Raw genomic sequence first — 27769 nt, 5'->3', positions numbered from 1 at the left:
TCTATATCCAACATGATGTATTATTATAACTGATCTTTTTTGTAACACAGTTAATGAATGAAGTGTACTTTTGTAGTTATTTCCCATATTTCTACACAATAAGTCAGATATGTAACACTAGTGAGCAGTAGAGAATATGAAGTCATTTTTGGTCTAGAACATGTTTTGCTTCATTCATTGTTGACGTGTTTCTTGCTACTTTATGTTGTATATTTTTTACATGAGATTTCCAGTTCAATTTATCATCAATTATTATACCTAGACATTTGGTTTCATTTACCGTATTTTTCGGAGTATAAGTCGCTCCGGAGTATAAGTCGCATTGGCCGAAAATGCATAATAAAGAAGGAAAAAAACATATATAAGTCGCACTGGAGTATAAGTCGCATTTTTTGGGGAAATGTATTTGATAAAAGCCAACACCAAGAATAGACATTTGAAAGGCAATTTAAACTAAATAAAGAATAGTGAACAACAGGCTGAATAAGTGTACGTTTCATGAGGCATAAATAACCAACTGCTATGTTAACGTAACATATTATGGTAAGAGTCATTCAAATAACTATAACATATAGAACATGCTATACGTTTACCAAACAATCTGTCACTCCTAATCGCTAAATTCCATGAAATCTTATACGTCTAGTCTCTTACGTGAATGAGATCAATAATATTATTTGATATTTTACGGTAATGTGTTAATAATTTCACACATAAGTCGCTCCTGAGTATAAGTCGCACACCCGGCCAAACTATGAAAAAAACTGCGACTTAAAGTCCGAAAAATACGGTACTCTTTCAATTTATATTCCGTCTATTTGTGTCTGACTTTCTCTTCTGCTGTTACCAATTAGCATTATTTTACTTTTACTGAGATTCAAAGATTGTCTGTTTTTGTCAAAGCATCTTTTTAATGTGTTCATTTCTTCTGTTATTATTTGTATTATCTTCTGTGTGTTCTCTCCTGAGCAAAACACTGTTGTATCATCTGCAAATAATAACAACTTTAAATCTTTTGTAACTTTACAAATGTCATTTATATAGAGATTGAATAATTGCGGTCCTAGTATTGATCCCTGAGGTACACCACAGGATATATTTAGTGTTGTAGAAGTGTGTTGGCCTTGCTTCACGTATTGTTTCCTGTTGGTTAAATAACTTCTTATCCAGTTTAAAGGGGAACATTATCACAATTTCAGAAGGGTTAAAACCATTAAAAATCAGTTCCCAGTGGCTTATTTTATTTTTCGAAGTTTTTTTCAAAATTTTACCCATCACGCAATATCCCTAAAAAAGCTTCAAAGTGCCTGATTTTAACCATCGTTATATACACCCGTCCATTTTCCTGTGATGTCACACAGTGATGCCAACACAAACAAACATGGCGGAAAGAACAGCAAGCTATAGCGACATTAGCTCGGATTCAGACTCGGATTTCAGCGGCTTAAGAGATTCAACAGATTACGCATGTATTGAAACGGATGGTTGTAGTGTGGAGGCAGGTAGCGAAAACCAAATTGAAGAAGAAACTGAAGCTATTGAACCATATCGGTTTGAACCGTATGCAAGCGAAACCCACGAAAACGACACGACAGCCAGCGACACGGGAGAAAGCGAGGACGAATTCGGCGATCGCCTTCTAACCAACGATTGGTATGTGTTTGTTTGACATTAAAGGAAACTAACAACTATGAACTAGGTTTACAGCATATGAAATACATTTGGCAACAACATGCACTTTGAGAGTGCAGACAGCCCAATTTTCATCAATTAATATATTCTGTAGACATACCCTCATGTCAGCAGGCCAGGGAAGCTAGGGTCGATATTCTTCTCTTGATCATCTTCGGGACGGTGTGAGCCAAGACATCCAGGGGGTTTAGCTCGCTCGTCTGCGGGTACAAACTGCCGCCATTGCTTGCCGTGCTACCGAGGTCCTTTGTCCCTGAATTGCTCACACACTCCGGCAGATTCAATGGGGGTCTGGCGGCAGATTTCTTTGACTTTATGGTTGGAAATGCATCTGCTTTGAGTGTCGCAGGATATCCACACATTCTTGCCATCTCTGTCGTAGCATAGCTTTCGTCGGTAAAGTGTGCGGAACAAACGTCCAATTTCTTGCCACTTTGGCATCTTTGGGCCACTGGTGCAACTTGAATCCGTCCCTGTTGGTGTTGTTACACCCTCCGACAACACACCGACGAGGCATGATGTCTCCAAGGTACGGAAAACAGTCGAAAAAACGGAAAATAACAGAGCTGATTTGACTCGGTGTTTGAGAAAATGGCGGATTGCTTCCCGATGCGACGTCACGTTGTGACGTCATCGCTCCGAGAGCGAATAATAGAACGGCGTTTAATTCGCCAAAAGTCACCCATTTAGAGTTCGGAAATCGATCAAAAAAATATATGATCTTTTTTCTGCAACATCAAGGTATATATTGACGCTTACATAGGTCTGCTGATAATGTTCCCCTTTAAGACCAACCCTCTGATGCCATATCCTTCTAGTTTTTTGATGAAAATATTGTGATTAATTGTGTCAAATGCTTTAGTTGGATCCAACAACACTGCTGCTGCACATTTTTTACTATCTATTGCATTGCTCATTTCTTCTGTCATTTCAATGAAAGCCATCAAAGTTGAAATATTAGCTGTGTATCCATATTGCTTCTCTTCTAGTATTCTATGTTTGTTTGTGAAACTCTCTAATCTGTTATTGGACACTTTTTCAATGATTTTAGAAAACTGTGGAAGTAAAGAAACAGGTCTATAATTTGTAAATTGGTGTTTGTCTCCAGTCTTATAAATTGGTGCAACTTTAGCTATTTTCATTTAGTATGGGTATTTGAAATGATAGGTTTCTAATATACATGAATGGTCCTGAGATCTCTTCTAGAACCTTTTTTATGGTTTCCATATCAATTCCATTACAATCAGTTGAAGTCTTAGATTACAGGATTATAACTATTTCCTCCTGTGTCACATTACTGAGGAACATGGAGTTGGGATTTGGCTCTATGGTATCATTATAGTCCTCAATTGAAACTGGGTCTGGAATCCTTTCTTCCAATTTTACAAAGAAATTATTGAAGCTTTCAACTACTTCCTTCATGTTGTCATTATTTGTGTTTCCGTCTAAGAAGTATTGGGGGTAATCCCCCCAAATATAAGCTTTGGCTTCAGCCTATTCCTTTTTCCGTCATTCCTTTTCTTTTCTTTTTGTGTGTAAATGTGTATGATTGTTAAATATGTATCATCTGTACTGTTAAACTGGTCACACAGAATGGTTGATGGTTGATTATATGATGGAAATAAACTTATTTCATTAAAATAAACATATGGGACGCAGGTTGTCTTACGTCAGCACCAGAAGTGGTCAAATCAGCTGCTCACCTGGCAGGTTTTTTGGGGATGAATAGGGAAGTCCTTCTTTAGCTGCCGTCTTGTTTTATCATATATTGCTGCCTTTGCACCTGTCAATGTTAATATTTTTATGCACATTAAATCAACAAAAAACCCTGACTTTGGAGCAATGTTCACGGACTCTAGTATTAGATGCAATGTGTTTGGAACCATGATTTATGTCATCACTTGTTCACACCTCCTCATATGGAAGATACTTTTTCTTCTTCATGTCTCAAGAACACACACACACACACACACACACACACACACACACACACACACACACACACACACACACGCACACACACACACACACACACACACACACACACACACACATTATTGTATGTGTGACCTTCTTGACAACCTCTGAAAAAGGACCAGCATTTTTAAATATATAAAGATTTATATTTACAACAATAATAATATATACATACGATGGGGACGGCGTGGCAAAGTTGGTAGAGTGGCTGTGCCAGCAATCGGAGGGTTGCTGGTTACTGGGGTTCAATTCCCACCTTCTACCATCGTAGTCACGTCTGTTGTGTCCTTGAGCAAGACACTTCACCCTTGCTCCTGATGGCTGCTGGTTAGCGCCTTGCATGGCAGCTCCGGCCATCAGTGTGTGAATGTGTGTGTGAATGGGTAAATGTGGAAGTAGTGTCAAAGCGCTTTGAGTACCTTGAAGGTAGAAAAGCGCTATACAAGTATAACCCATTTATCATTTTGCAATTTTCATTTTGTCAGGAAATTTGCGGGTTAGAAATGATACGTTGCTGATATATGTCAGAGGTTCTGAAATGTCTTCTATAACCTTTTTTATGGTTACCATATCTATTCCATGACAGTCGGTTGAGGTCTTGGATTTACAATGTTTTACAATTTTGATTATTTCTTCTTTAGTCACGTTCTTAAAAAACATGGAATTGGGATTTCTGTCTATGAGCTCACTCAAGTCCTCAACTGATCCATCATCTGCATTTGGAAATCTTTGTTCCACATTTTTTCCGATATTAACAAAGTAATCATTAAAACGTTCAACTATTTGGTTCATATTGTCATTTTTTGTATTTCCATGTAGAAAGTACTGGGGGTAATCTTTCTTAGCTGCATTTTTAATGATGCTATTTAGGATGCCCCATGTTGCTCTCATGTTGTTTCTGTTCTTCTTTAATAATTGTCTGTAGTATTCCTTCTTACATGTTCCTAGTATACCAATTAGCTTGTTTTTATATTTATTATACTTATTTTCTGCCTCTATAGATGTCTGTGTTATTAATATTCCATATAATGTCTTTTTTTTGTGACAAGCATTTTTCAGTCCTTTTGTCATCCATGGTTGGTTGTTTTTCTTTTGCTTCTTACTAACTTCTTTCCATGGACAACATAAACATTGATATTATACATGTGGGGCATATATATATATATATATATATATATACATATACATACATATATATATATATATATATATATATATATACATATACATACATATATATATATATATATATATATATATATATATATATATATGTCTTAATAAGGTTATCCAAAAAATAGTGCTCGATACCGTAGTAGAGCGCAATATATGTATGTGTGGGGAAAAAAAATCACAAGACTATTTCATCTCTACAGGCCTGTTTCATGAGGGGGGTACCCTCAATCGTCAGGAGATTTTCTCCTGACGATTGAGGGTACCCCCCTCATGAAACAGGCCTGTAGAGATGAAATAGTCTTGTGATTTTTTTTCCCCACACATACATATATATATATATATATATATATATATATATATATATATATATATATATATATATATATATATATATATATATATGTAAATATATATATATATATATATTTGATGTGGCAAGCTACTTTTGCAGTGTAGCTTGTAGTGTAGCGTGCTACAATTCTCTGAGGATAGCTTAGCTCCATTTAATTGAGAGTAACTTGTAGCTTAGCTTACTACATTGTCCAGGTAGCTTGCCCATCACTGTCTATTTGGCCTAGCTCACATGTCAATAGTTTGAATACTGCAAACTTCAATACAGTAACACCTCATTTGTTCTGCAGACGTCCAGCGGGTGTCAGCGGGGAGTCATGAAGAGGAGTGGCACACCAGTGTGGGACAGAAGGAGCTACAGGCCCCCTCCCACATTAAAGAGGAGCAGCTTCATGATGAAGATGAAGCTCAGTCATTACAGCTTCATCACAGTCAAAGTGAGGAGAACATCACGAGACATCACACTAACAACAAACACTTTGACTGCTCTGAATGTGGGAAATCATTTAGAAGGAAGTGTAATTTTACATGAGACTTGACCACACACATGAGAATACATACTGGAGTGAAACCTTTTACTTGCTCTGTTTGTAAGAAGAGTTTCTGTAGAAAGGGTGACATGACCACACACATGAGAACACACACTGGAGAGAAACCTTTTACTTGCTCTGTTTGTAAGAAGAGTTTCTCTAGAAAGGGTGACATGACCACACACATGAGAACACACACTGGAGAGAAACCTTTTACTTGCTCGGTTTGTAAGAAGAGTTTCTCTAGAAAGGGTGACATGACCACACACATGAGAACACACACTGGAGGGAAACCTTTTACTTGCTCTGTTTGTAAGAAGAGTTTCTCCAGAAAGAAACAAGTGACCACACACATGAGAACACACACTGGAGAGAAACCTTTTGCTTGCTCTGTTTGTAAGAAGAGTTTCTCCAGAAAGGAACAAGTGACCACACACATGAGAACACACACTGGAGAGAAACCTTTTGCTTGCTCAGTTTGTGTTAAAAGATTCAGCACTAAAATTGACATGACCACACACATGAGAACACACACAGATGAGAAACCTTTTACTTGCTCTGTTTGTAAGAAGAGTTTCTCCGGTAAGCGAAATATGACCAGACACATGAGAACACACACTGGAGAGAAACATTTTGCTTGCTCAGCTTGTGCTAAAAGATTCTACTCTAAGAATGACATGATATTACACATGAGAACACATACTGGAGAGAAACCTTTTACTTGCTCTGTTTGTAAGAAGAGTTTCTCCGGTAAGCGAAATATGACCACACACATGAGAACACACACTGGAGGGAAACCTTTTGCTTGCTCAGCTTGTGCTAAAAGATTCTACTCTAAGAATGACATGATATTACACATGAGAACACATACTGGAGAGAAACCTTTTACTTGCTCTGTTTGTAAGAAGAGTTTCTCCAGCAAGCATCACATGACCACACACATGAGAACACACACTGGAGAGAAGCCGTTTAGTTGCTCTGCGTGTGTTAAAAGGTTCAGGTATAATTATCAGGTCAGTAAACACAAGTGTGTAACAGTCATGGAAGCTGCAGGGATGTAAAAACACTTAAACAGTGATTGTGCTAAATGTAGTTTAAAAACACAGCATGTTTAATAAGAATGTATATTTGATGTTGTATGTAGTGCTTCTCATCTTCTAGTCTTATATGTTGTCCTGTACTTACTTTTTAAGTTGTGTGCATGTATTGAATATTATATATGTAGCGACTGTTAAGTTCCACTCTTCTACTCCAAAAAGGACAACAAACGATTTCCAACTGATCAACTTTTTATTTTCCAACTTGAAGCATTGTTGGTTTAATTTCAGTTGATCTTCAAAATCATCAGTAGGTTGTAAACCTTTAAACCACAAAAACAGAGATGCTAACAATGTGATTACACAGCTATTTTCAAACAATGTTTTACAAATGCTTTTAAACCGCTGAATAATGTTTAAAACTTTAAACATTAAACCATAAACTTTGACTTTAAACCTTTGGACTTTAACCATTTGCTATTTTAACTTAAGCGCTAAACCTTTTAACATTTTAACTTCAGCTTTAAACTTTTGCACGAGCTTTAAAGTGGTCAAACACAGTATGCAATCAATGCTCAAATGTAATGCAGTCATTTAAGTTGAAGGCAAACAAATGAGGATAGTTCAGTAAGCAATTTAACAAGCTTGCAGGTTCAAGTTAAGCATATCACACAAACATTTCCATGGTCATCAAATGAAGCATATTCACCGACCATTGGTGTGTTTGGAGAAACTCGTTGAGTGGATCTTGCGGTTGTGGCTGCTAGCTGTTCTTCCTTCCATGTAGTTTGTTTGGTGAATGAGTCTGACTGACCTCCTTCCTTTTCACCTGCCTTCAATTTGTAATTTGGCGGCCATTTTACCTCGGCATTCTGGGAATTGTAGTTTTCACTGATTTTGACCATGTAAGGCATGGATTATTGCCACTTCTGAGTTTTTGACTCCACAGCTACTATTTTATTGTATTTTGTCATTGTCAAAGAGAGGACGTCTTATTATTTTCATTTGGTTTTTTTCCCACACATTTTTTCCATTGCATTTTATTGATGTTATTATCCAACTAAAAGTATGAATGAATAAAATGGTTAACAAAATGTGGACTCTGGTAGATTAGCAGCATTGTTACATCATGGATGTTAACTACTGCAAAACATCAACAAAGAAGAAAAATGCTGAAGTTAGCAACACATCACTGAACTTTAGAGCCATCGTGAGTGGAGTTGCTTGTTTTTATTGCTGCATTTGTACTTATTTCACCTCACATCTTCACTTTTAATCCTAAAGTCTTCTTCACATATATTGTTGTAGGCTTCTAACATTTATGTTTCTGATGTGTGTGTGTAGTCTGTGGAAAGGGTTGTTGTCCCTTGTGGATCCAATTGTTCACTTGCACACATACATCTTCATCATCATCATCATCATCACTGGGCCACTACTGGACGAAGCCTTAGCATTAATGTTTTAATATAAGTGTGACCTCATTATTCCTTGATAATAAGACTAAAAATACAGATTTAAGCACCTTGTGTAGTACTCCAACTCGCCACACTGAGAAGTGGAGGCGATCATGAGCTAGCAGATGCATGTTGCTATCATGTTTTATCAGCGAGGAAGACAACATTTGTGTTTAGTTTTTGTCAGATCCAAGTTTTAATGCTCTGCTGAATAAATGAATCACTATGGCTGCCAATATGGAGGATTATTTATATATTTAAGATCAAATACTTCTCTTAACAGCTAGAAAAATGACACTGTTAAGGTGTTTGAGCTTAATGGAGTTCTTTATGCGTGCACATGAACGACACTTTCATCGAGTCCGATCATCAACGTCCTCTCACCGAGGATACTTTATTCTTCTTCTTCTGTTGAACACACAACTGCTGCGGTGTTAAACACTACACAGCACCAGAGCGCCCCAAGTGGAGAACATGCGCTACAACATCCAGCCTCTACAACAAAGCTCCACAGAGTAAGAGCGCAGATATATACAATCTTAACACCCCCACTCGCTATTAGCTCACTGTGTTAAACCAATTTGTAAACAATATTTCAAGAACATCTTCCATCATCCTGTTTTGTTAAGATCCCTCCTTCTAGTCTTTATCCCAAAATGCCAAACATATTCTGTGAAAAACATTTCAACTTCTGTTTAGTAGCTGGTTTTGTCAGGATATCAGCAACCATTTGTTCTGTTGGGCAATATTCCAGTAATACCCTACCAGTAGCAACAATGTCTCTTATGAAATGGTATTTCACATCAATGTGTTTGCATCTTTGTCTGTTAACAGGATTTTTAGTGAGTGCAATCGTACCTTGGTTATCTTCGTACACTTTTGTTTTAACATATTGATAGTTATCAAGTCCTTTTAGTAGCTGTTCAATGTAAAGACACTCCTGTATAGCTGAAGCTAACGAAATGTACTCTGCTTCACAGGTAGAAAGAGCTACTGTTGGTTGTTTTCTTGTCTTCCATGAAATGAATGAACTGCCTTCACACAAAGTTGCACAATAGCCTGATGTGCTACGTCTGTCTGTTTCATTTGATGCCCAACTTGCATCACAGTAAACTGTCAGACCGAGTCTTTCAGTTACATTCTTCTTGAAGTTAAGTCCTTGTTCTGATGTACCTTTTAGGTATCTGAATACATGTTTCACTGTATTCCAATGTTCCATAGTAGGTTCATTAAAGTCTTGAGATAGTTTACTCACAACAAAGCTTATGTCAGGTCGAGTGCATGTGGATAAGTCAATTAAACTTCCCACTGCTTCTCTGTACTGTCTTGGTTGTTTCAACTTTTCAGCATTTTCTGCGTAATCAAGTTTTGGTTCACAAGGAGTTTCTCTTGGTTTACAATTTTCCATATCAAACCTTTGTAAAACCTTTTTCACATATCTCTCTTGTGACATTTTGACTAGTCCATTTGTTTGTGCAAAGTCTATTCCTAAGAAATGTTTTAGGATTCCCAAATCCTTCATTTTGAATCTCTGAGTTAACATTCTTTTTACATCCTGCATTGATTTTTCACTTGAAGCAGCTAAAATAAGGTCATCTACCCAAATAATAAGTATTACCTTTTGACCATATTTTTCTCTTGTGTACACACAATGATCTGCTTCATTTTGCACAAAGTCATTTTCACATAAATGGGTGTGTAACACTGTATTCCAGTTTCTATACGACTGTTTGAGTCCATACAATGATTTGTTCAGTTTACATACCAGTTTTTCACCAGTGTTAGAGTTTTTCTCTTATCCTTGTGGTTGTTCTAAATAGATTTCACAGTCTATGGGTGCGTGCAGATACGCGGTCTTCACGTCCATCTGATGTAAGATTAGGTCCTCCTGTGCTGCCTTCTGCATGAGAATTCTTACACTTAACATGTCAGCTGTCGGTGAAAACGTCGCTTCGTAATCAGTTCCTACTTTTTGGTCGTATCCTTTGGCAACAAATAAATGGGTTGTACTTGTATAGCGCTTTTCTACCTTCAAGGTACTCAAAGCGCTTTGACACTACTTCCACATTTATCCATTCACACACACATTCACACACTGATGGAGGGAGCTGCCATGCAAGGCGCTAACCAGCACCCATCAGGAGCAAGGGTGAAGTGTCTTGCTCAGGACACAACGAGGTTGGTACTAGGTGGGGATTGAACCAGGGACCCTCGGGTTGCGCACGGCCACTCTTCCACTGTGCCACGCCGCCTTATATTTATTAGATCCATCTGTGTCTGTTTTGAGTGCATAAACCCACTTCGCTTTTAAAGCTCGCTTACCTGGTGGTAAGTCAGTCAACTGGAATGTGTCATTTTCCACTAGTGAGTTCATCTTCTCATCCATGGCGTTTTTCCAGTGCATTGACTTGGATGATAACACGGCTTCCTGATAAGTTTCTGGAATGTCACAAACTGCTCGATAACAGAAATCAACGCATGTTTGTAATCTGTCCAATGAATCATCAGTCTCAAAATCTTGTAAATAAACTGGCTTTTGTTTTATCCTGAATGGATTCTTTCTGATTTCTGTTTCGGCATTTGCCGCTGACTGTTCCACATCTTCCTGCTCATTTAAATCCTCAGTTCTGTTTTCAGGTTGAACTCTGTCCTCATCCTTCTGGTCACTGTCACAGACTGCATTGTCTCTGTTTCCAATGTCATGTCCTGCGTATGGCTCCCAAGTTTGTGTCTCTCTCTCTACACTTGTTTTGGTTGCGAATCTCACCAATCTGATCTTTTGGACCTTTTCCATTTCTGGATAATATACAAGGAAGGCTGGGCTGTTTTTATCATATCCTATGAAAATGCCCTGCTCACTTTTGGAGTTTAGTTTTCCTTTTTCTTGTTTGTAACTAAAACATGTAGACCCAAACTTTTGCATTTGTGACACATTTGGTACTTTTCCTGTAAGTAACTCATATGCTGTTTTCTTAGTCCGTCTATTGTAACACCTGTTTCTAACATGAGCTGCTGTTTGAATGGCATAGTTCCACAAATAGTTTGGTAGTTTGCTTTCTATCAGTAAGCATCTAGCCATGTCAAACAGTGTTCGCCATTCTCTCTCTGCTGTGCCATTTTGGTGTGGCGAATAAGGCTCATGTCTTATTTTGTTCTTTGTTAGTAACATTTGGAACTCTCTGTTTGTAAACTCAGTGCCGTTGTCTGAACGTATACACTTCACATCTCCATAGGGTGCTACATCTGCTAAGAACTTTTCTGTTGCAGCTACTGCATCACTTTTTGACTTAAGGAAAAATACTAATACAGCACCTGAATAGTCATCTGTGAAACATTGTGCGTATTTGTGTCCTTCTATGCTTTCAGTTTTCATTGGCCCTGCTAGGTCTGTATGGATTAACTCCAGGGGTTTATTTGCTTTAGCATCTAGCTCCCTATTTCTCATTTGGGTAAACTTGCCTTTTGTACATATTTCACACATCTGATCTGGCTTAACAACATTTCCCTTAATTACCATACCTTTGTCCACAGTTTGGAGTTTGATTACATCCTCATAGTTGCAGTGCCCTAGAATCTCGTGCCATGTTTGTATGTCATGACACACTTTACACTGATCTTCATTTGCATTAACAGTTGATAGATAATATAGCTTCTCATATTTGTTTATTTTAAAGGGGAACATTATCACCAGACCTATGTAAGCGTCAATATATACCTTGATGTTGCAGAAAAAAGACCATATATTTTTTTAACCGATTTCCGAACTCTAAATGGGTGAATTTTGGCGAATAAAACGCCTTTCTAATATTTGCTCTCGGAGCGATGACGTCACAACGTGACGTCACATCGGGAAGCAATCCGCCATTTTCTCAAACACCGAGTAAAATCAGCTCTGTTATTTTCCGTTTTTTCGAATGTTTTCCGTACCTTGGAGACATCATGCCTCGTCGGTGTGTTGTCGGAGGGTGTAACAACACGAACAGGGACGGATTCAAGTTGCACCAGTGGCCCAAAGATGCCAAAGTGGCAAGAAATTGGACGTTTGTTCCGCACACTTTACCGACGAAAGCTATGCTACGACAGAGATGGCAAGAATGTGTGGATATCCTGCGACACTCAAAGCAGATGCATTTCCAACCATAAAGTCAAAGAAATCTGCCGCCAGACCCCCATTGAATCTGCCGGAGTGTGTGAGCAATTCAGGGACAAAGGACCTCGCTAGCACGGCAAGCAATGGCGGCAGTTTGTTCCCGCAGACGAGCGAGCTAAACCCCCTGGATGTCTTGGCTCACACCGTCCCTTATGCCACCGAAGATGATCAAGAGAAGAATATTGACCCTAGCTTCCCTGGCCTGCTGACATCAACTCCAAAACTGGACAGATCAGCTTTCAGGAAAAGAACGCGGATGAGGGTATGTCTACAGAATATATTAATTGATGAAAATTGGGCTGTCTGCACTCTCAAAGTGCATGTTGTTGCCAAATGTATTTCATATGCTGTAAACCTAGTTCATAGTTGTTAGTTTCCTTTAATGCCAAACAAACACATACCAATCGTTGGTTAGAAGGCGATTGCCGAATTCGTCCTCGCTTTCTCCCGTGTCGCTGGCTGTCGTGTCGTTTTCGTGGGTTTCGCTTGCATACGGTTCAAACCGATATGGCTCAATAGCTTCAGTTTCTTCTTCAATTTGGTTTTCGCTACCTGCCTCCACACTACAACCATCCGTTTCAATACATGCGTAATCTGTTGAATCGCTTAAGCCGCTGAAATCCGAGTCTGAATCCGAGCTAATGTCGCTATAGCTTGCTGTTCTTTCTGCCATGTTTGTTTGTGTTGGCATCACTATGTGACGTCACAGGAAAATGGACGGGTGTTTATAACGATGGTTAAAATCAGGCACTTTGAAGCTTTTTTTAGGGATATTGCGTGATGGGTAAAATTTTGAAAAAAACTTCGAAAAGTAAAATAAGCCACTGGGAACTGATTTTTAATGGTTTTAACCCTTCTGAAATTGTGATAATGTTCCCCTTTAAATCTGTTACCATCTTTAGTGATCATGTGGCTCTCTCCTTTCTTGAAAGTTATGGTTGCTCCTGCGTCGGCTGCTCTCGCCACTGAAAAGATGTTGTGAGGATATGAGGGCATGTACAGAGCAAAAACCTTGCTTCCCAAAGGTCATAATTGCTTTCGGATTCATCAAGGTACAGTTGCGGGATACTGCTCCAGTAGTACGAGCCGCCATATTTGTTTAAGCTCCGCACTTTAGCACTATGCTATGCTAATTAGCTCAAACTTTACCGCAGTTACTTCTTCTTCGAGAGTACACGCTACTTTATTGGCTAAAGTCCCTTTTATGCTCCGTGTAATACTTTGCGGTTACTTCTTCTTCGAAAGTACATGCTACTTTATTGGCTAAAGTCCCTTTTATGCTCCGTGTAATACTTTGCGGTTACTTCTTCTTCGAAAGTACATGCTACTTTATTGGCTAAAGTCCCTTTTATGCTCCGTGTAATACTTCACGTTTGCATTACCTTTATCCTTGGTCAAGCAGTTCTCCTCTGTTAGCTCAAGTCCACACCTGCAAACTTTCTTGGCTTCTCTGTCCGTGTGTCGACTCAACGCTACCTCGCCTTGTTTGCTTGAGGTGGCTGGAATCACTGGGGTTCCTGGGCCCATAACCTGTTAAGGTGTTTGAGCTTAATTGAGTTCTTTATGCGTGCACATGAACAACACTTTCATCGCGTCCGATCATCAACGTCCTCTCACCGAGGATACTTTATTCTCTTCTTCTGTTGAACACACATCTGCTGCGGTGTTAAACACTACACAGCACCAAAGCGCCCCAAGTGGAGAACATGCGCTACAACATCCAACCTCTACAACAAAGCTACACAGAGTAAGAGCGCATATATATACAATCTTAACAGTCTAAGCGTTTAAAACACTCTTTTAAAATGACAAAAAACTATGTTATTTGTAATTGTTTGTATTTGTGTAATAATTGAAGAATTGAACATACGTATACAATGTACACACATATCAAGGCACTTTCAACACAATACTATTCAATATTTTATAGCAAGTTAAACAATTACACAGGAATATAAAATACATCAAATTAAATACAATGCTCATACCAACCACACCTTGAAAAATAAGGCACAATACAAATGAGATTAAAATATATATATATATATATATATATATATATATATATATATATATATATTTTAATCTCATTTGTATTATGAGATTAAAATATATATATATATATATATATATATATATATATATATATATATATATATATATATATATATATTAATCTCATTTGTATTGTGCCTTATTTTTCAAGGTGTGGTTGGTATGAGCATTGTATTTAATTTGATGTATTTTATATTCCTGTGTAATTGTTTAACTTGCTATAAAATATTGAATAGTATTGTGTTGAAAGTGCCTTGATATGTGTGTACATTGTATACGTATGTTCAATTCTTCAATTATTACACAAATACAAACAATTACAAATAACATAGTTTTTTGTCATTTTAAAAGAGTGTTTTAAACGCTTAGACTGTTAAGATTGTATATATATGCGCTCTTACTCTGTGTAATTGAAGAATTGAACATACGTATACAATGTACACACATATCAAGGCACTTTCAACACAATACTATTCAATATTTTATAGCAAGTTAAACAATTACACAGGAATATAAAATACATCAAATTAAATACAATGCTCATACCAACCACACCTTGAAAAATAAGGCACAATACAAATTAGATTAATATATATATATATATATATATATATATATATATATATATATATATATATATATATATATATATATATATATATATATATATATATATATATATATAAGTAAATTAAAATTGGGCTTGTTTAAAACAACTTCAATTTCTCCAATAAATATATTAATTTAAGGCTGTTTCTATGTATGAAAAATGTAGCTGGCACGAGCTGGGTTGCATATGACGTCATAGCGTGTGTTCTTCTTAATTGACACCATGGTCAAGCAGCTGCAGCCTAGAAATAAAAGAAGTGAGAGTGAGTGTAGAGTTGTGTTATGTTGGGTGTGTAGTAATAACCAACACGAACGGGTTACTTTCCCGTCAGCATCTTTATTCCTGTACCTGTATTTACCTACATTACATTATTCTTCTCTCCTCACCTCACCGCATTTCCTCCGTCTGACTCACTACGCCACCTAGAGGCTGTACAATGTAACTGAACTAACTGTATGGTTAACTCAATGCAGTAGTGAACACAACATCTCCCCCTTTCAATAAAAGTGAATTCCTTCATAACAAAACTTACAATTGCTTTTGTAATTGGATTCAAGTAACACCATGCCTATAATATTTTGGAAGTAATAAAATGACAACCAATCAACCATTACAGCAGCATTTAACCGTATGTAAATGGCATACCAAACATTTTTAATGCATGCATTATTTTATTTTCCTTAACAACCAGCAACATGCATGTTTATGCAACGTCTTTAGTACATGACATAGTCCTTAGTCCAGTTAGGCGGTTGCCTACACCTCTCAGGTCTACTGTTCACATTTGTCTCTTGTTTAGGTTCGGTCTGTACAGTGTCATTGTCCATAGTGGTCACTTGTGGTAGTACAGAAAAGTGTGATGCATTCCAGACTCTACCATCATCCAACAGGTAGGTGTATGGGCTTTTCTTCCGCACCACAGTTCTTGGCTTCGTCAACTTTTGTTCTTCTTTCTTTACCTTCCATGGCTTCCGAATCCTGACCTGATCACCAGGGTTGAAGGATGTCTTCTTTGCACTCCTCTTCCTGTCTGTGTAATGTTTTGCGTATTCCTGTATCTTTTTAACTCGTTCACGCACAACATTCTTATTTACGTGGAGTTTTGTTCTCATTTGTCTTCCATGAAGCAGCTGTGAGGGGCTCACTCCAGTGGTTGAGTGTGGAGTAGCTCTGTAATCCATAAGAAAGGACCTTGTGAATGGCTTCCATGGTGTCCCTTGTATAGAAGCAGTCTGGAGGCAGTCTTTGAGCACTCTGTTGAACCTCTCAACTTCTCCATTTGCACGGGGATAATATAGAGATGATTTCAGGTGCACAATTCCTCTTTGTTTTAGGAAATTTCCGAATTCAGTTGATGTGAACTGAGTACCATTGTCACTCACTCACTCTTTTGGATTACCTTCCCGTGAAAAGGTTGCTATGAGGAACTGGATGATTGTTGCAGTATCAATCTGTGCCACAAAAGCTACTTCCGGCCATTTACTGAAGTAGTCCACAAGCGTTACAGCATATCTGCAGTCTCTTGGTGCAGATTCAAAAGGACCAATGATGTCGATTGACACTTTTTCCCATGCTGCATCGGGCAAAGGCACAGGTTGGAGTGGGGCATTGTAGGTAGTAACTGACTTGTCATTTTGTCTGCATGTAGTACAGTCTTTGATGAGTGATTCAACTTGTGCGTCCATTTTAGACCACCAGTATAGTTCTCTGAGGCGTTGTTTTGTTCTGACAATGCCCTGATGAGTCTCATGTGCAATGTCTATGAGCCTTTTCTGTAGTGACCCTGGAACCACGAGATGGTGAGTGCCTCTGACCACACAGTACTCCAAAATTGCCAGTTCGTCACGTATCAAGTAGTATGGCTGTAGGTCATGGTCAAGCACATTTTTTTGTCTTGGCCAAGGCTTTTGTAGCTGTGCGCGAAGTTTGGTCAGCACAGGGCACAAGTTACTCTTCGCTTTGAAATCCGCTTGAGTGACTGCTTGAATGTCGTCCAGTATTGTTGCGACTGACTCCACGGTCTCAGTATAATCCTTGTTTGTTGCAGGAAGTAGTAGTCTGGATAAGCAGTCGGCGACACTGTTCAGTGTTCCAGCTCTGTACTGAACCTCATAGTCAAACTCCATTAAGCGAGCAGACCACCGGGCAACCCGAAGTCCAGCTCGATTATTTCCCTTGGTAGTCAGGAGTGTAGTTAGAGCTTGATGGTCAGTGTGTAACAGGAACTTCCTTCCCCAGAGCCACACATGCCACTTTTCAGCAGCCCAGACGCATGCGAGAGCCTCTTTTTCAACTATAGAGTACTTTCTTTCAGCATCTGATAAACTACGGGAGGCGAAAGCGATTGTGTCTTCCTCTCCTGCCTCATTCACCTGTGTCAAAACAGCTCCAAGTCCATAATCAGAAACGTCAGTTGAGACCACTATTGGTTTGTTTGGGTCAAACAGTGTCAGTGCTGGGCTGTTGACAACCATGTTTTTGACTTGATCAAAGCTCTTTTGTGCTGCATCATTCCACTTGAAAATTGTATTCTTCCGCAACAGAGCTCTCATTGGCTCTACCAGGCTGGTGTAGTTAGGTATAAATTTGCTGTACCATGCACTTAAACCCAGAAATGAGCGCAGGGTAGCTGCATCGGTAGGAGCAGGCGCATTCAGGATTGTAGGAGCAGGCGCATTCAGGATTGCAGTCAAATGGCCATCGCTTGGCTGTAAGCCTTCAGGTGAGAGTCTGTGGCCCAGGAATGTCAGTGTAGTCTGACTGAAGAGACATTTTTCCTTGTTGAGCTGCAGACTCGCTTCCTGAATACGGTTCATTACAGCTTTCAGGTTAGTGTCATGTTCTTCCTGTGAGGGCCCATAGATTATGACATCATCTAGGTAACACTTAACCCCCTTTAATCCACTGAGTATTTTTGTCATCATTTTCTGGAATGCTGCAGGAGCTGAACTTAGTCCATAAGGAACTCTGCGGTATCTGTACAATCCTTTGTGTGTAATGAAAGCTGTGAAATTTCTGCTCTCCTCATGCAGTTCCAGTTGATGGTATGCGCTTTTCAGATCCAAGGTATAGTATCTTTGACCCACGCAGCTCAGCAAGTATGTCCTCGATTAGTGGTAATGGATGGCTGTCAGGTACCACTGCGATGAGGTGGCGACTTGTCCAGGGTGTACCCCGCCTTCCGCCCGATTGTAGCTGAGATAGGCTCCAGCGCCCCCCGCGACCCCAAAGGGAATAAGCGGTAGAAAAATGGATGGCTGTCAGGTACCACTGCCTTGTTAGGTTCCCTCATATCCACACACATGCAGATTTTCTTATTCTTCCTCCGAGTGACTACAATAGGGGAAACCCATTTGGATGAATCAACTCCCTCTATGATTCCCTGCTTTTCCAGTTCATTCAGCTCTGTCGTGATGGTATCACATACTGAAAGCGGCAGGCGTCTGAGTTTTTGTTGCACTGGTTTAACATCTGTGCGTTTCTGCACCTTATGTACAAAACATTTGGCATGTCCAATGTCCAACGTGGTTGTAGTTTCAGGGAGTTTAGGTAACTGTGAAAGCATGGCACAATCCACCGTTGGTTCCACCAACTTTCCTCCTTTAATCTCTATGTTGAGGTCTTCACATAGATCTAGTCCAATGAGGGGTGTACCGGACTTTACAATGTTGAAAAATCCAGTTGCAGTTCTCTGTTGGTATGTTACTGTCGCTTTAAGACGTCCAAAAACTTTTAGGTTCTGTCTTGAGTATGTCAACAGTTTTACTGTAGGTGGGCTTAGTTTACTTGTGCTGAAGTTTTCTCTATACAGTTTTTCAGGTAGTATTGAAACAGCAGATCCTGTGTCAGCTAACATGTCACTTGTATGTGTACTTGTAGGTGATGTAGCCAGAGTGAAAGTTCCAATTAGTTTTCCGTGTATATCAGTCTTCTTGCCAACATTGAGGACAGTCACTTCAGGCAAACTCACTTCATTGACTGATTTAGCAGAGGATTTACACACTCTGGAATAGTGGCCTATCTTCCCACATGTTTTGCATTTAACTTCTTTAGCTGGGCATGACTGGTCGTTAGCAAGATGATCAGCAGAGCCACATCTGTAACATTGTTGAATGGCATCATTCCGTTTTCCGCCTTTGTGCTTATAGTTGTCTTTGGGGTGTCCTGCCTTCTTATTTCTCTGTCTGTAGACTGCAGAGACTAGCTTCGTTCCACTGTCAGTGAATGTTTTTGCATCAGCAACGGCAATTTCAATTCGTCTGACTAGTGTAAGTGCCTTGTCAAGAGTTAGCTCGGGTTCTAACAACAGTCTTTCACGTATACGAGGCACACACGTTTTCTCCACTATCTGATCACGTATCATTTCATTTTCCATTGCACTGAAATTGCACGTTTTCACTAGCTCACGCAGCGCTGCCACATAGTGATCCTTTGACTCACCCATAGCTTGAGCGCGCTGCCGAAAACGGTACCTCTCGGCGACCACGTAGACTTTCGGGGTGAAGAATGTTTGCAAAGCCAGTAAGCCACCACTGTAGTTATCCTCAGTAAGCGGCAAGGTGTTGTACAACCTTTGTCCTTCTGTTCCCAGACAGTGAATCAGCAGGGCTCTTTTCCTCTCCGCGGAAAATTCTTGACCTCAGATTGCTAGCAAGAAGTTGTTGAATAGCTTCCTCCAATCCTCGAACGTAATCTTCGGCTCTCCCGGGCACTCCAGGAATGCAGAGGGCGGTTGTAAACCGAGTAAAGCCATTCTTTTATTTCTTTATCCTCGTCACCACTTGTTATGTTGGGTGTGTAGTAATAACAGACACGAACGCAATACTTTCCAGTCAGCATCTTTATTCACGTACCTGTATTTACCTACATTACATTCTTCTTCTCTCCTCACCTCACTGCACCTCCTCCGTCTGACTCACTACGCCACCTAGAGGCTGTAAAATGTAACTGAACTAACTATATGGTTAACTCAATGCAGTAGTGAACACAACAGATCTATTGCTAACGATGGATTCTGATGCGTCATCTATGTTGCTGCTTCTTGATCTTAGCGCTGCTTTCCATACCGTCCATCATAATATTTTATTAGAGCGTATCAAAACACGTATTGGTATGTCAGACTTAGCCTTGTCGTGGTTTAACTCTTATCTTACTGACAGGATGCAGTGCGTCTCCCATAACAATGTGACCTCGGACTATGTTAAGGTAACGTGCGGAGTTCCTCAGGGTTCGGTTCTTGGCCCTGCACTCTTTAGTATTTACATGCTGCCGCTAGGTGACATCATACGTGTTAGCTTTCATTGCTATGCTGATGACAGCCAACTCTACATGCCCCTAAAGCTGACCAACACGCCGGATTGTAGTCAGCTGGAGGCGTGTCTTAATGAAATTAAACAATGGATGTCCGCTAACTTCTTGCAACTCAACGCCAAGAAAATGGAAATGCTGATTATCGGTCCTGCTAGACACCGACATTTATTTAATAATACCACCTTAACATTTGACAACCAAACAATTACACAAGGCGAATCAGTAAAGAATCTGGGTATTATCTTCCACCCAACTCTCTCCTTTGAGTCACACATTAAGAGTGTTACTAAAACAACTCTCTCGTTTGAGTCACACATTAAGAGTGTTACTAAAACGGCCTTCTTTCATCTCCGTAATATCGCTAAAATCCGTTCTATTTTGTCCACTAGCGATGCTGAGATCATTATTCATGCGTTCGTTACGTCTCGTCTCGACTACTGTAACGTATTATTTTTCGGGTCTCCCTATGTCTAGCATTAAAAGATTACAGTTGGTACAAAATGCGGCTGCTAGACTTTTGACAAGAACAAGAAAGTTTGATCATATTACGCCTATACTGTATATACCTTTATATACATATATACCTATATATATATATACCTATACTGTATATACCTTTATATACATATATACTTATATATATACCTATACTGTATCTACCTTTATATACATATATACATATATATATACCTATACTGGCTCACCTGCACTGGCTTCCTGTGCACTTAAGATGTGACTTTAAGGTTTTACTACTTACGTATACAATACTACACGGTCTAGCTCCGTCCTATCTTGTCGATTGTATTGTACCATATGTACCGGCAAGAAATCTGCGTTCAAAGAACTCCGGCTTATTAGTGGTTCCCAGAGCCCAAAAAAAGTCTGCGGGCTATAGAGCGTTTTCTATTGGGGCTCCAGTACTATGGAATGCCCTCCCGGTAACAGTTAGAGATGCTACCTCAGTAGAAGCATTTAAGTCCCATCTTAAAACTCATTTTTATACTCTAGCCTTTAAATAGACCCCCCCTTTTAGACCAGTTGATCTGCCGTTTCTTTTTTCTCCTCTGCCCCCCTCTCCCTTCTGGAGGGGGAGACACACAGGTCCGGTGGCCATGGATGAAGTGCTAACTGTCCAGAGTCGGGACCAGGGGACCGCTCGCCTGTGCATCGGTTGGGGACATCTCTGCACTGCTGACCCGTCTCCGCTCGGGATGGTTTCCTGCTGGCCCCACTATGGACTGGACTCTTACTATTATGTTGGATCCACTATGGACTGGACTCTTACTATTATGTTAGATCCACTATGGACTGGACTCTCACACTATTATGTTAGATCCACTATGGACTGGACTCTCACTATTATGTTGGATCCACTATGGACTGGACTCTTACTATTATGTTAGATCCACTATGGACTGGACTTTTACTATTTTGTTAGATCTACTATGGACTGGACTCTTACTATTATGTTGGATCCACTATGGACTGGACTCTCACACTATTATGTCAGACCCACTCGACATCCATTGCATTCGGTCTCCCCAAGGATGTTGTTGTGGCTTGTGCAGCCCTTTGAGACACTTGTGATTTAGGGCTATATAAATAAACATTGATTGATTGATTGAGTGTTCTGTACTACATGGTGGTGTGCTGGGGGGGCAGTACATCTAAGAAGAACAGCTCCAGACTGGAGAAACTGATCAGGCTCTACGATGGGAATAAAACTGGACTCACTGGTGACGGTGGCAGAGAAGAGGACTGTGGAAAAACTAGTGAGCATCCTGGATGATGCCAGTCACCCTCTGCATACCGTTGTCAGTAGCCAGAGGAGCCTGTTCAGTGCTAGACTGCTTCATCCCAAGTGCAGGACTAATAGACTCAAAAACTCCTTTGTCCCACAACACATTAGACTGTAAAACTCCTCTCTCGGGGGGAAGGGGGGTACTAGGATGACATTAGACTGTACAAGTCCTCTCTGGGGGGGTGGGGGGTACTAGGATGACATTAGACTGTACAACTCCTCTCTCGGGGGGATGGGGTGTACTAGGATGACATTAGACTGTACAAGTCCTCTCTCGGGGGGATGGGGGGTACTAGGATGACATTAGACTGTACAAGTCCTCTCTGGGGGCGAGGGGGGTACTAGGATGACATTAGACTGTACAAGTCCTCTCTGGGGGCGAGGGGGGTACTAGGATGACATTAGACTGTACAAGTCCTCTCTGGGGGTGTGGGGGAGCGGGTACTAGGATGACAGGGGATGTAATATTCTTATTTTACTGTTATATTTTTATTCTCATTGTTGCTTTTTATTTTTATTCTATTGTAATATTTTTATATTTTGTTTCCATTTATACCCCCATTATTTACTTTTTACAGTTTTGTACATTGCTGCTGGAATTTAAATGTTCCTGAGGGAACTCTCCTGAAGGAATCAATAAAGTACTATCCATCTATCTATCTATCTATCTATCTATCTATCTATCTATCTATCTATCTATCTATCTATCTATCTATCTATCTATCTATCTATCTATCTATCTATCTATCTATCTAATCCATCTATACATCTATCTATCTATCTATCTATCTATCTATCTTAACAACCAGCTTATCTCAGCCCGTGTCAAGAGTTCTAACTATGTCTTCCTTCTGTATTTAATCTTGCACAGCCATGAGTAGTTTGTGTGTTTTCCTCAAGCGACACACTCGGGAAGCATTTCAGCAGGAGTGCTCATTTAAAAAAATGATTGGGGAGGGTAAAAAAAAAAACATCCATGGACCAACCAAGGCCACAGATTGGAGTTTATCTGACCAAAAGGAAAAAAGTGATCATCAACACGGTCACATGTCTCCTTTGCCAAGTTAAGTTTTCCATCTCTATCGTTTATTTCTTTTCAACATTTTGTGGGATGACGAGACATGTTGATTAGTCTGATCATCCTCTACAAAGCAGCTGACACCAGCTGAGAAAATCACTTGCAAAATGGATTTTTTTCTCTGCTTGTGTGCTTCATAAATAGACAGTCACAGTCATGCGTGTCTCTGTGTGTGTGTGTGTGTGTGTGTGTGTGTGTGTGTGTGTGTGTGTGTGTGTGTGTGTGTGTGTGTGTGTGTGTGTGTGTGTGTGTGTGTGTGTGTGTGTGTGTGTAGATTTGGACAATGCTGTGTGCACAAGCACATGCACACCTTTCTCCATTTGTAAGGCTTTACCAATGATATTTCTGCCAGGTGCCATAGAGTTAAATGCAGAAATGAAAGGAAAACAATGCTTGAGGTTGTGTACATTTGTTATGGATGGATGAGTTGTGGTTATCAGCTGCAGACATCAGCTGACAAGCAGAGGAGATCTGGATGAATTTTGGAATAAAATAAGAACAATGAAAAAGGCACTCACATGTCGGTGATGTTCTCCATCTCCGCCTCGCTCTGCAGGATGGGGAAGGCGTTGATGCCCCTTTCCGGGTCCACGCAGGAGATCCTGGTGCTGCTGCAGGTGCATGAGGGCGGGCATGCCTCGGAGGACAACCACGGGGCCCCGGAGCCTGTCGCCATCCCCGCCAGCATCAGCCAGCAGTTCCACGTCCAAGTCCGCCACCGCCCGCGACTCGTCCTCCGTGACGACAGAGGCTCACCGCCGCCGGCTCCCAGTGCGCTCATGTCGGGTGCGGATCTCAGCCAAGGCGCGCCGGAGCAGCCACCACGCGGCTTGCCAATCAAGAGGAGGAAGAGGAGGAGTGCAGCACGTTTGGCAGGACTGAGAAGGTATGAAGGGAAAAACAATAAAATGTCCTGTTTGCTCCTCTTCCAGCTTCTTGTGAAATCCTTATCCAGCAGCAGAAATCACAATGTCACACCGCGTGGATCTCTCTCTCTCTCTTGTCTTAGTCAGACATCACATAGGAGGAGGAGGAGGAGGAGGGAGGGAGGGTGGCAATGGTGCGCCTTTCTCCAAAGTGAGGTTTGTGAACCAAAATGGGTTGTTTTTAGAACCTATTATTCAGTCACCTGACTCTGGCCAGATCCTTGTAGCTGGCTGAGCTCCACACAAGGATCTGGGATCGAGGGCAATGCAAACTCTTCAAGACAGCAACAAATAATGAACCAATCAGGATCGCCGGGCAGGATTTGACAGATGTGACGTAGCGCCGAAGCGACTGATTGATTCAAACGACAATGGCGGCACGGAGCCAGGAGTCGTGTGCTGACTTTGATTCTGCTATTGCAGCTCTTTTGTCACATCTGGAGTTTGCTGCTGCTTTTACTGCACATAATGAACATCATATTTTCCCCATCTGTTACACTTGGCTGTACATTTAAAGTATTTAATAATGGAACATCACAACTTCTTCAAACAGCTGTACCCAGATAGAAACTGGATTCCAAAACAGCACTTTATGATTCACTTGTATAAGAACAATTGGACCACTGATACATATGTGGAGCATGAGATTTGAGGCGAAGCACAGGCTTTTTTAAAAACACTAAGAAATTTCAAGAACATCACAAAGTCTCTTGCAAAAAACATCAGCTGTCCATAGCACATCATTGGGAGACCTCTTCAAACCATGTGGAGTATGGACCCTTCAAATCATTTCGAGTAAATGAGGACAATAGTGGCCTGCAGGTTGAGTGTTGAATGCAAGACATCTCCTCTACTGAATGGCTGACTATCTGGGGGACAGAGTACAGGATTACTCCTCTGCCGTGACATTGAGCAAGAAATGCCAGTGTTTTGCAAAATACTAAAGATACTTGTTGTGGACAGTGTTATAGTCTTCCTGGTGAACAACATTGTTCTTGATCATTTTAGTGAGCATGTTCATGCCTACCAAGTGTTTGAAAGTGATCAGCAGACCTTCTTTTTACGTGCAAGCCTTTTGACTTACAACGTGCATATTGTGGAAATGACAACCTCTATATTGTACCATTATTTACAATGTCAATGTGTCAATACAGTTGCACCCAATTTCCATGGTTCTGGAAGTATTCTTTGTCCTGAATAAATAAGACACCTGATCACTAAGTCTTGTGTGTCAACACATTCGAACATCTATACACACATATGGTTAAGAGATTTACAGCATGATGGTGTTCATAACTACCTGTAGCTTTGCAGGTGACTTGAAGTATTTTCATACTTTTATTAACACTCTTATTCCTTCCCACTATTGCTGTCAATTTGTGACATCCACAGTGAAAAGGAATGACAGAATTTAGTGCTAAAGACACCTTTGTGTCATTAAACAAAACAAATTGGTATTAAAAATTAACACTTAATAGTGAAAAGGAATAACACAATTCAGTGTTAAAAATACACTTGTGTGTGTCAAAACAACACAAAGTGTCAAATATTAACACCATGAGTGTAACGACTGGGTCGCATCGTGATGCGGGTGTGGTTCTCCCAAGGATGCAGACGGCTTCGGACACAGCTTGCAGGTAGGAATATGATTTATTTAACATATAAATCATACGGTGAAAAACAAAATACATGCACGTAGCGCAAAAGGCAAAAACAAAAGGACTGGCGTGGGAGCTAGCAGGCAAAAATAGCATAGCATGAAATCTAAGTAGTCGTTATCAGTTGTATGGGAACAAACTAGGAAGCCAGCCCGAGTGAGGCCAGGGCAAAGACTAAATAGCCCTCTGATTAGCGCCCGGGCAACAGGTGCGCGTCCCGGACACTAACCAGAGGCAGGTGTATACAATCTGCCGTCATGGCAACAGAAACAAACGAAACTCAAGGTGCTGAAAACACATGTGACTCAAACATAAACAAACTATGATCCGGGCAGCCGATCATAACAATGAGTTAAAAAAAATAACACTATTGAAAGTGTTATTTTAACTCAAAATCCGTGAGAATTATATAACTCAGGAAAAGTGTTGATTTTAACTTGATTTGAGTTGAAATAACACCCCAGATGTTGCTGTGTTTTATCATATTTTACTACTTTTGCACATTTCAATGATTCAATTTGTGTATAAATCATTCCCACATTCGTACTTTGAAGCAACATTCACAGACTCTAGTATTTGGCTTATTGGCTTCCTGTTGCAGGCGAGCGATGATGATATTGACGGTGGGCTCCATGACCGACGGACGACCCTCGGCCTGACCGCGGCACTTACCGACGGAACCTCAGTTTGTGGAAGACGTGGCAGAACTTCCAGCAGAGCACCTCATTGATGGTGAGAGGAAGCCGTTTGATTGCGGCCCAGAAAGTGTGGTTGCTTTTCTCATGATGCGTCCCCAAAATGCAAGTCCTTGCTTACAGGAACACGGTGGAACAGGGGTTAGTGCGTCTGCCTCACAATACGAAGGTCCTGGGTTTGATCCTGCACTCAGGATCTTTCTGTGTGGAGTTTGCATGTTCTCCCCGTGACTGCGTGGGTTCCCTCCGGGTACTCTGGCTTCCTCCTACCTCCAAAGACATGCACCTGGGGATAGGCCCCTCCCACCTCCAAAGACATGCACCTGGGGATAGGTTGATTGGCAACACTAAATGGTCCCTAGTGTGTGAATGTGAGTGTGAATGTTGTTCGTCTATCTGTGTTGGCCCTGCGATGAGGTGGCGACTTGTCCAGAGTGTACACCGTCTTCCGCTCTAATGCAACTGGGATAGGCTACAGCGACCCCGAAAGGGATAAGCGGTAGAAAGTGGATAGATGGATCTTCTCCCTGATCAACAAAAGTGGGCTTTCAGGATAGAGCAAGAGAAGCCACAGCCCCCCAAATCGTAGACTGAGAGGATTTAAAGCCACCGTCCAATTAAAGAGGAAAAGGAGGAGCCACAGCCACCAATTTTCAAAGAGGATGATGATCCACAGCCTCCTTCACATTGGAGGAGGAAGACACTGACTTCTTTCAAAACTTTTATCCATGGAGGTCATCTGAAAACACACACAAGAATTCACACTGGAGAAAAACCATTCATGTGCTCAGTTTGTAAATAACATATTTTCTGTGAAGAAACTTTTGATAACATACAAACTGAAGAAAAACTATTAATGTGCTCAGTTTGTAATAAAATATTCTCTGTAAAAAACCTTTCAGAATCAGAAGTACTTAATTAATCCCAGAGGGCAAATTTTAAAAAAGAAGGAAAATAAACTGAAGAAAAACCATTAATGTGCTCAGTTTTTAATAAAATATGCTCTGTGAAAAACTTGATAACAAACAAAACAGTACACACAGGAGAAAAACCATTAATGTGCTCAGTTTGTTAAAAATAATTATCTGTAAAGAAATGTTTGATAACAGACAAAACAATTACACACTGGAGAAAAAACAATGTGCTCAGTTTGTAATATAATAATACTCTGTGAGGAAACTTGATAACAGAAAAAAATAATACAAGCTGGAGGAAAACCATTTATGTGCTCAATTTGTAATAAAATATTCTCTGTGAGGAAACTCTTGA

The 27769-nt window shown here is 40.2% G+C and overlaps 2 protein-coding genes across 2 annotated transcripts in view; one reads left to right on the top strand and one right to left on the bottom strand.

The window, feature by feature from the left end:
• The window catches only part of LOC140680183 (uncharacterized), a 91727-nt gene extending 74589 nt beyond the window's left edge, over window positions 1–17138 (top strand). Inside the window, exons 5-6 of the mRNA XM_072916566.1 lie at window positions 5487–5633; window positions 17080–17138. Coding sequence (XP_072772667.1) covers window positions 5487–5633; window positions 17080–17138 — 206 coding nt within the window. The remainder of the gene's footprint in view (window positions 1–5486; window positions 5634–17079) is intronic.
• LOC133570664 (uncharacterized) overlaps window positions 1–27769 on the bottom strand; it is a 192068-nt gene that overhangs the window by 88944 nt on the left and 75355 nt on the right. The gene's annotated exons all lie outside the window — the stretch shown is intronic.

This window comes from Nerophis lumbriciformis, linkage group LG28 (genome assembly GCF_033978685.3).
Source record: "Nerophis lumbriciformis linkage group LG28, RoL_Nlum_v2.1, whole genome shotgun sequence".
NCBI classification, from domain to species: domain Eukaryota; kingdom Metazoa; phylum Chordata; class Actinopteri; order Syngnathiformes; family Syngnathidae; genus Nerophis; species Nerophis lumbriciformis.
This window is presented reverse-complemented; position numbering and strand designations above follow the sequence as displayed.